Source organism: Gavialis gangeticus, unplaced genomic scaffold, assembly GCF_001723915.1.
Source record: "Gavialis gangeticus isolate Ggan-Ray unplaced genomic scaffold, GavGan_comp1, whole genome shotgun sequence".
Classification (NCBI taxonomy): domain Eukaryota; kingdom Metazoa; phylum Chordata; order Crocodylia; family Gavialidae; genus Gavialis; species Gavialis gangeticus.
The window spans coordinates 10,859,899-10,869,431 of record NW_017729029.1 but is presented as its reverse complement, the minus strand read 5'-3'; the positions used below and the strand labels follow the sequence as shown (position 1 = coordinate 10,869,431).

The 9,533-nt window shown below is 56.6% G+C and overlaps 1 protein-coding gene across 1 annotated transcript in view; it reads left to right on the top strand.

Moving 5' to 3' along the window:
* The window catches only part of MED12 (mediator complex subunit 12), a 30,667-nt gene continuing 21,134 nt past the window's right edge, over positions 1–9,533 (top strand). Inside the window, exons 1-13 of the mRNA XM_019521246.1 lie at positions 1–176; positions 691–882; positions 1,869–2,028; positions 3,346–3,521; positions 3,805–3,915; positions 4,459–4,713; positions 5,780–5,926; positions 6,185–6,284; positions 6,564–6,700; positions 7,341–7,472; positions 7,894–8,020; positions 8,606–8,835; positions 9,249–9,329. Of these exons, the coding sequence (XP_019376791.1) occupies positions 24–176; positions 691–882; positions 1,869–2,028; positions 3,346–3,521; positions 3,805–3,915; positions 4,459–4,713; positions 5,780–5,926; positions 6,185–6,284; positions 6,564–6,700; positions 7,341–7,472; positions 7,894–8,020; positions 8,606–8,835; positions 9,249–9,329 (2,001 nt within the window). The 5' untranslated portion in view covers positions 1–23. The remainder of the gene's footprint in view (positions 177–690; positions 883–1,868; positions 2,029–3,345; positions 3,522–3,804; positions 3,916–4,458; positions 4,714–5,779; positions 5,927–6,184; positions 6,285–6,563; positions 6,701–7,340; positions 7,473–7,893; positions 8,021–8,605; positions 8,836–9,248; positions 9,330–9,533) is intronic.

Genomic DNA, 9,533 nt, shown 5'->3' with positions numbered 1-9,533 from the left:
TCACGCCCCGCGCTGGGAGAGCTATGCAGGCCCATGGCCGTGTCAGTCCCCAGCACTGCCCTGTCCCCCAGGATGAGCTGACAGCCCTGAACGTGAAGCAGGGCTTCAACAATCAGCCGGCCGTGTCTGGTGATGAGCATGGCAGCGCCAAGAATGTCAACTTCAACCCCGCCAAGGTGATCCTGGGTTGCACCAGAAAGGGGGCAGCGCATGGCCAGGGCTGGGCAGGTGACCCTGCGGCCAGGACCCGAGGGTAGTGGGCTGCGAGTCCCCCTCCCTGCAGCTAGATCCGGCATCCGTCCCCTCGGCAGGGTTTAGACGGCCCCACACCGGAGCACCAGGGCTCACTTGTAAGGGCAAAGGAAGAGGGAGGTGGAAAGGCCGGTAGTGGGGACCTGGTTCAGTTTCAGTCTGGCTACGGTGCTGCCATGGCAGAGGATCATCTTTGCTTTTAGGAGATAAGCATCTGGTGGGTCAGCCCTGGGAGCTTTAGAACAGGCCCATGCCTTAGTTTCCCCATCTCTAGTCCTGGCCTGTGACAGTCCGGTGTGTAAGGCAGGGAATCCCCGTCTGTTTCTCCTGGCTGAGTTCCTGTCCCAGACTTATTACACAAGCTTTAGGAAGCTGAGTGGAGTTAGCTGCCACTCTGGCCAGTTCTGCAGGTGCTATTGACTGTCTTCTCCCTCTCAGATCAGCTCCAATTTCAGCAGCATTATCGCAGAGAAGCTGCGCTGCAACACGCTGCCAGACACAGGAAGGCGGAAGCCTCAGGTGAACCAGAAGGATAACTTCTGGCTGGTGACAGCGCGCTCTCAGAGCGCTATAAACAACTGGTTCACGGACCTGGCTGGGACTAAGCCCCTCACTCACCTGGCTAAAAAGGTATGTGTAGGGGATGCTGCCAGCGAGTGCTTCCCCGTGTGTGTGGCTGCTGGCACATCTGAAGCTAGGCAGCAAAGAGGTTTGCTCCCTCTCCCTGGGAGGCAGTGTCCGAGGCTGGGCTGCTCATGTTCTCTGCATCTGCTAAATGAAAACTCCTCATCACTTGGTCAGGGACCAGACTCAGCTTTGCCTTGCAGCTCGTGGACACAAAGATTTTGTTTGCATTTTGGTGGCTGTTAGCTGATCTGCTGCTGCTGCTTTTACTTGGTATCATGTTTAGCTGAGGGAAGCTCTTGCTGCTCTGGTATTTTCCAGCTGTGGCAGTTGCAAGACTTGCTAGTGGGCTGAGTGACTTCCCAGTTTTCTCTTGTAAAAGGCAGGCTGCAGCTATGGAAAAGCTCTGTGCACTGGCTAGGCCAGCACCAAGGTATGGAGTATTTCTGTGCTCCAGGGAGGACACTTGGATGATGGAGTCAGGAACGTTTTGGGGACTGGAGGAGGAAGGAAAGTTATTAGTGTGTTGTTAGAGGCCTAACAAGAGGCAGACCTGGAGAAGGCTTGCGGAGGCGTGTTGTCAAGTGGGGCCTGGGTGCCTGCTGGAAACTGTGGTGGTGCAGCAGTGGTGTGTGTGGGGCAAGGCCTGCAGGTTGTCTGGCCCCCTGGCAGGGGAGTAGTCGGTCTTCCCCGTTGTTGCGTGCCTTTGTCTTTGGTGCTTGCATATTTCTTTGTTCATAATTCATCCTCCCATGGGGCCTGTGTGTGAGATTTAGCTTGGCTCTGTCCAGGGTGTCCAATCCCTGCCAGCATGCTGAAATGCAGCTCTGGTGCTGCTGTTTCTGAGCTGGGTGCATTCCATGTGCTGGTGCCTTGGCTTGTGTGGCATGTACTGTGTGCAGTTATCTGGGCATCTGGCTTTAGTGTGCATGGCTTGCAGTGCTCCTTCATGAGCCCTCAGGTGTCCTCTTTTCCCCTCTGCTCTGTCTCAGGTACCCATCTTTAGTAAGAAGGAGGAAGTCTTTGGCTACTTGGCAAAATACACTGTTCCAGTAATGCGCGCAGCCTGGCTGATCAAAATGACTTGTGCCTACTACGCTGCCATCACGGAAACCAAGGTGAAAAAGCGACATGTCATTGATCCCTTTATTGGTAAGTGCTTTTGGCAGAGCTCTGGACGTGATCGTGCCAGGCACCTCACCCCAGCCTGCTGCTGTCTGGCAGCTGGACAGTAAGCATCAGTAAGGAAAGAGCCCCTTGGGCCCCTTCGCACTCGCCAGGAAGGGCTGGGCCAGGTTTGCTCCCAGCTGGAGAATTCCTAGTGCTGTCCCTGCACGCCTGTGCCCCGTTGGCAGGTGATTCCATAGGAAAATCCTTCTTGCTGCCAGGGAATGTTTCCTGATGGCCTCTGCTTCCCCTTTGTGATTCGTTCCCATGGCTCTGGTTACATCCTTGTGTGCTCCTCCCCCATGTAGCTCTGTCCCTCCTTGGTGTGTATAACTGCCCAGTGTTTTGCAGACTCTCCCATCCCTGTATTAGTAACCCCAGCCCACCAATCTAGCTTGGCTGGGCTATGTCTTCCTATAGGTTAGCTGCATTTTCCTCAGCAGAATCCCATTCTGTTGTTTCCGATCCATATATCCAGCCTGTCAGGGCCCCTCTAGATCATGCTTGTGGCCTCAGTGGAGTTCCAGCATCTCCCTTGTTGGTGCTGGCTAGGAACGTCCATCTGTGTGGTGTTATAATGCTGCCAGTCACCACAGGATCCAAATTAATTTTCAAATCTACAGCAGTAGTGGACACCACGGGGTATCTCCCCGTCTCTTTGGGATGGAGGCTACATACAGGTTCTCTAGTCTGCCTTCTGGGTCAGTTGATTTGTTACAGGTGGTGTTGTTCCAGACAGGACCCACTTGAGAGTTTTCTCCCATCTCATGGCTGTCTTGTCCTGGACTTTGCAGTCTGCAGGGTCCCAGGGGGCTTGACTGCTTTGCCACTTTGCGAACAAAACATCGCCTTTTGTGCAGCTGGGTTTAAACCATTTGGTTTGGAAGCTAGGCTCAGGCCTTCAACCAATGTGTGCAACTGCTAGGAGTCAGCAAGGGAGAAGGAACATCACAAATGGATGGCTGACCCCTCTCCTGTCAGTCATGAGGGTGCCAAACTGGGCTGACCAGGAGGTCCTTCCCTCCCATTGCTGAGACTTCAGGGAAGAGTTTTTCTTTCAAACAAGCAAAGAAACATGTACAACATTTCCTGTGTGTTCTGTGTTGAAGATCCAATTGATAGCACAGTCTGGAACCTGCACCCATAACTCCTCACCCCCTCCAGGCCAGGCTGGTTCTCTGCCCCTTGCTTCCCCTATGTTCTTTCTTCTTTGGTTTTCTCCCACCAGCCTGGTCCTTCTCTCTCCCATTCCCATCCCTGCTTCCCATTGTACTCACTGGTCATCTGTCATCTTCCTCCCAGAGTGGACCCAGATCATCACCAAGTACCTGTCAGAGCAGCTGCAGAAGATTGCTGAGTTCTATAGGCAGCTTCCAGGGCAGAGCTGCGGGTCGCCATCAGGGCCCATGCCACAGGAGGTGGAGCAGGCTCTGAAGCAGTGGGACTACAATGAGAAACTGGCCATGTTCATGTTCCAGGTGAGCCACTGAAGGGAGCAGCTAGTCAGGCCAGTTGGGGTTTTCAGGGGATACTTGAAATCTAGACATCCTGTGTCCCTGGGTGGCCCAAAAGGGCAAGGTACAGCCTTGGGCCCGGCTGCTAGAATTGGGGTGGGGTATGAGTGTGTGTGGAGAGCAGCGTAAGTCTCTGGGACCAATCCCATTAGCTGACAGAGAGCATCAACTGTTGCTGCACCCTGCCTGTGTGAGTGACTCCAGAATGCTCCCTGCCCTGCCCTCTCACTGCTGTGTCTGCCTGCAGGATGGGATGCTAGACCGCCATGAGTTCCTGACCTGGGTGCTTGAGTGCTTCGAGAAGATACGGTCAGGGGAAGATGAGTTCCTGAAAATGCTTTTGCCCCTGCTGCTGCGGGTGAGCACAGTGCCCCTCACACCAGGAGAGTCCAGTGGAAGCGGGACTGCCTTGCTGCGTTTAGCCATTACTGTATCTGGGCACTGTTCCTCCTCTGAGCTTTTGGCTACTGCTAGGGGATGCTGTTCATCTCCTGTAGTGGCAGAGACTCCTGCCCAGCTTCTTCATCACGTAGATCTGCAGTTCTTTGTATTGCTCCTGCCGCACCCCAGCAGCTGGCCCATTGATGGTGTTCAGTGTTCTCCCTGCATGGCATTGGCTTTTGGCTCTTGGGGCTGGTTGCAGCCACAGCAAGGCCTGGGAAGCCTGGGGCTAGATGCACTAAGGTCCTTGGAGATGTTGCCCTGGGTGCTGTGGGAACATCTGGTGCCTGCAGGCCACCGGGATGATGTTTGTCCCGAGAGGCCAGGGCAGCAGGGGAGCCCAGCCCTGTGCAAGACCATGGCCCTCAGTGAGGTGCTGCTGTCCGGTGGGTGGCTCTGGGCAGGTGCTGGGGCTCCCTAGCGTTGCTTAGAACTGGAACTGTTTTCCTTCTCCCCCCAGTACTCTGGTGAGTTTGTGCAGTCTGCCTACCTGTCCAGGCGCCTGGCCTACTTCTGCACACGCCGGCTCGCCATGCAGCTCGATGGGGCGGGGGGGCATCCACCCCACATCCTCTCCACACAGACGGGAAACGCCCTCCCTTCCACTCCCACCCCTCAGCCGGCGACTGGCAACCCTCCCCCCAGCCCTTTCAGTGACCTGCTGCTCTGCCCCCAGCACCGCCCCGTGGTGTACGGCCTCAGCTGCATCCTGCAGGTAGGCCTGGGAAGTTCGTGGCACAGCCGTCTGATGCTTGGGTGGGTCTGCAGCTGACGTGGTGTCTAAGGTGTTAGCAACATCTCCTAGGACCCGGCAGCTCTCAAAGTGCATCTGTCGTGGGGCTCAGCACCCAGGGGACTATGCCTGGGAGCCCTGCAAGGATTGATTCTCAGCCAGGGAAGTGCTGTTCAGCCTGTTAATCCCTCCATCCAAGATCACTAGTAGGATGCTGCAGTCAAAAGGGCCGCCCGCGCTTCGGGAAGGATGTTGGACAGATGGAGACAAATAGGCAACTCAAGGAGCTCAGGCTGCTTATCTGACTGGAAAGTCTGTTGAAAGGAAGAGGACTTGGTTGCGGTCTAGGAAGAATGTGCTTGGAGGTAGCAGGAGTCTGGGAGGCAAGGCAGAACTAGATTCATAAGCTGAAGTTGAGTCTAGACGAGCCATTCAAAACAGCTGAGCAGGAGACATGGGGTTCTCCATCCCTCCAAGGCCTCACGGTAGCATCTGACACCTTTCTCAATGACCTGCTCTCACTGAGTCAGGAGTTACAGGTGTGGTTTGGGGCCTACTTGGGGCAGAGGATTTCACTGACTGAGGTGGGAGGTCACCTGTAGAGAGCCAGACTGGAACCATGCAGCTCTGAGTAAGAAGCCCTCAGGCTCTGGGGTTTTGGCCCTGTGCTCTCACCCGGTGTCTGGCTGAACAACTAGTGCAAGGCCAGCAGGAGGAGCTCGCACGCTCATGCATGGCCTGGAGGACTGGCACCCGCTCACTTGGGTGTGGCATCCTGCCTGGCTGCTGGCAGGCCTGTAGGGTTATCCTTGGCCACTTCCCTGTCTAGCCAAGAATGGCAAGGCAGCAAATGCTGGGGGCCCCTGCCATGAGTGGCCTGTGCCCAGCCCATTCCCCTGTCTTGAGACTTTGGGAGGTGAAGGGTGTATGTTTGCATGGGGTGGTGGGGTCTGGACAGCACTGTGACAGCAGCCAGCTGTTTGAAGAGTCGTCTGGCAGGCAGCTGGGTGCGGAGGTGATGGGAGTGCCTATGCTTTGTTTACTGCAGAGCATCATCCTGTGCTGCCCAAGTGCCCTGGTCTGGCATTACTCTTTGACTGACAGTAGGATAAAGACTGGCTCTCCCCTGGACCATCTGCCTATTGCCCCCTCCAACTTGCCCATGCCTGGGGGCACATCAGCCTTCACGCAGCAGGTGAGCAGCTCTCAGAGGGGGTCCTGGGGTGTGCTTCTTGCTGAGCAACTGCCCAGACCAAGCAGCTGTGGCAGAGGGGTGCAAGTGGCAGCTCCCTTTTGCTGCTCCAAGCCGCGTCCTTGTGCTTCTGTAGAGGGGCAGGCTCTTTACCCCAGGCGGCGGCAGAGCTGACCTGCCCTGTGTTAGCTGGCAGCTCCTTGCACCGCAGCTCTGTCCTGCCCCCCCTTCTCCCTGTTTAAGGAACTCCCTCGCCTTCAGGTTCGGGCCAAGCTACGGGAGATCGAGCAGCAGATAAAAGAGCGTGGCCAGGCAGTGGAGGTCCGCTGGTCATTTGACAAGTGCCAGGAGACCACTGCAGGTAACTCAGTGTTAGCTGTGCAGCCCCTGGCCCCATTCCCTGCATGAAGTGTGTTGCCCCCAGGAGCTTAGTACCTGGCCGACCTCTCAGACTTGCCTGCTGGAGAGGTTTCTGGTGGCCAGAGGGAGGGAGTGCAGAGGGATCCATCCCATTCCCTTGCTCAGCCTCCTGTTGGGACCAGTTCTCCCAGCCACAGCTTCGGTCCCCATGGTGCTCCCAGGTGCCCAGATGCTTATGTCCCTCAGGCTTTATTCCCTTGTCTTCCCTCTGCTGCCCCAGGATTCACTATTGGCCGTGTCCTGCACACCCTGGAAGTTCTGGACAGTCACAGCTTTGAGAGATCTGACTTCAGCAACTCTCTGGATTCCTTGTACAACAGGATATTTGGTCTGGGACCGAGCAAAGACAGTCATGAGGTAGGTGGTACCTGTGCCTCAAAGAGAGACACAAGCCCAGAGAGCAGCTCCAGTCTCTGCCTGGGGCTGGAGGGATTTTGGTTTCTTTTATAAGGTGTTGCTGTATAAGTACATGGGCAGCCTGCGCTGGTCCTGTGGGTTCCAGACCTTGGGCTACTCTGGGAAGCTGTGAGCTGTTGGTCCCAGTTCTGCTGCTGCAGCTGAGCAGCACTCATTGTGCTCCAATGTCTAGGACCAAGTGGGAGAGGAGTTTTCAGTTCAGTGCCAACCCCCAAAGCAGCCCAGGAGCTGGGCAGGCTTGGTGCTGGTATAGCAACATGCTAAATGCACTGCCTGGTGCGCTGAGCAGCCCCAGCCTGGTCTGTGAGGGCCAGATGAGTTTCCTGCTGAGGGTCCTGCCTTGAGGGTTACCTGGGGATGAGAGACCTGCTGCACCTGAGCACATGGCCTGACTGACATGTGGGGATGAGCATGGGAGCTTTGGCTGGGTGCGTCCTCCATGAATTAGGAAGAGGGGAGCGTGGCAGATGGCAGGCCAGTTCCCAGTGCATTTGGTTTGTAGGTGGTCAGCTGCTTGCTGTATGCTGGCTGCCCAAGCCAGCTCATGGCTCGGCCCGGCATCACATTTGTGTCTGAGCAGATCTCCCCTGATGATGATGCAGTAGTGGCCTTGCTATGTGAGTGGGCAGTCAGCTACAAGCGCTCTGGGCGCCACCGCGCCATGGTGGTGGCCAAGCTGCTGGAGAAGCGTCAAGCAGAGATTGAGGCTGAGGTGAGTGTCTGCTCTGGGTGCCAGGAGTAGCGACGCAGTGGAAAGAGGGTAGGTACCTGCCTGTTCCCACACTGAGGGCCCCTAAGCTGTGCAGGAAACTGATGTCTCCTCAGCTGATGGGTGGAGGCTGGCAGGCTGCAGTAAAAAAGGTGGAGGTTGGCTGCCATGCGAAGCTCACGGGCACTAGTGCTGTTAGTATTGTGAGCTTGCCCTGGAGTGTGAGCACTCAGAAGTTCCTTGGAGGTGTGCACCACGGCTCGTAGGGAGGCTCTGAGGAGTGGGTTTCTTGGGGGTGTGTTGCGTGTGTGTGTACATGCACACACGTGGGGAGGGGAGTCTCCAAGCAGTGGGGTCTGTTCCTGGGCATGGGGTATGGTGTTTCTGCCCTAGGGCAGCTGTCTGTACTTATCTGTCCCTGCAGAGGTGTGGGGATTCTGAAGTTGTGGATGAGAAGGGCTCCATCTCCTCAGGCTCACTCTCGGCAGCCAGTGCCCCTGTCTTCCAGGACGTCCTCATGCAGTTCCTGGACACTCAGGCTCCTATGCTAAGTATGCAGTGAGAACCTGGGACTGTCTGTGTTTTTCCCTCTCCTGCAACCCTGCCATGGCCTGCCCCTCATGCCCTGGATGTGGTGACCATGCTCCCCTGCTCCCTCAGAAGTGAGGAGTGGGCAGCCTGGAGAGTCAGATATGGGAAGGTCACAGAAGCCTTACACTAGGAGACATGCGGGCTCAAGCCCAAATGCATGTAAATGGCCTGGAATGAATGAGGACGGGAAATTTGAAGGTGGCGCTAGCAGAGAGTCTGGAACTGCCTCCCCTTAGCTTAGGAGGAGCCTCCAGGTGGAGCTTGCTTGGGATTTGAAGGGGTCCTTGGGGTCGTTGCCCATGACAGTTGGGCACCGGGTCCTTTCCAATCCTGAGACTGCCTGGAGAGGAGCCTAGGTTTGCAGCTGCCACCTCTGCATGGGACTCCTAGCCTTCCAGGGAGGCTGCCTTTTGCAGCCTCATGGTCAGCCCCATCTCTTGGGACAGGAGCTGGCAGTGGCAGTGCTGCTTGGAGCAGCACTGGAGGGGGAGCTTTGACAGCTGCCGCTGCCTCACCTGCCCTGCTTTGCCCTGCCCCGCCCTCAGCGGACCCCGGAAACGAGAATGAGAAGGTGGAGTTCTTCAACCTGGTGCTGCTGTTCTGTGAGCTGATTCGGCATGACGTCTTCTCCCACAACATCTACATGTGCACGCTCATCTCCCGCGGTGACCTTGCCATGGACTCACATGGGCCCCGACCCCCTTCGCCCTTTGACGATGCTGCTGAGGACCATGACAGGAAGGAGGCAGAGGGCAGCAGCGGCATCAAGCTGGAGGTGAAGCCCCTGCACAGCTTCCTGGAGGATTTGGAGCCCCTGTGCAGCAGGCACATCAATATGGCTGCTGCACTCCCTGTCCCGGGGTTGAGCCTGCATGCTTCAGCCCAGATGCAAAGGGTTAAGTTCCAAGTCACTGCCGAGGGCCAGTAGCAGGGAGTTGTCAGCGTTCGTGAGCCTGGGGACCCGGGACATGTGCAGCCACAGCAGCATGTCCCAGCCTGCTCTGTCTGGAAGGCCAAAGGGGATGAGCAGTGAGGCAGGGGCTCATGTTGCCAGGAGTTGTGGCGCTTGGGAAGCAGTGGGGGCTGCAGAGCTGGTAGCAAGCCCAGCCCTGCCTGAGGAAGCTCTGGGCTGTTACAGGCTTCCTAGCAGAGACCTGAGATCTGACTGTTCTCTGTGTGTGGCCCTAGGATACTGGCCTCTCTGAGTCCATGGACATTGACCAAAACTCCAGCGTGCTGTTTGATGACATGGAGAAGACAGACTTCTCGGTATGTTCCCACTCCCCTCTCTCCCCATGCTCCGCGAGTGGCTTATTGCTCAGGGTGGCTGGGAGACAGTGCAGAGCATGGAGGCTGGAATGACTACATGATGGTGGAACTGAAGCATGAGCAGGGAGCTGTTCTGCTGCCTCAAGCAAGTGGCTTTCCCCTGCCTTAGTTACCCGGGTCCTGTGGTGTGGACAGTGGTTAAGG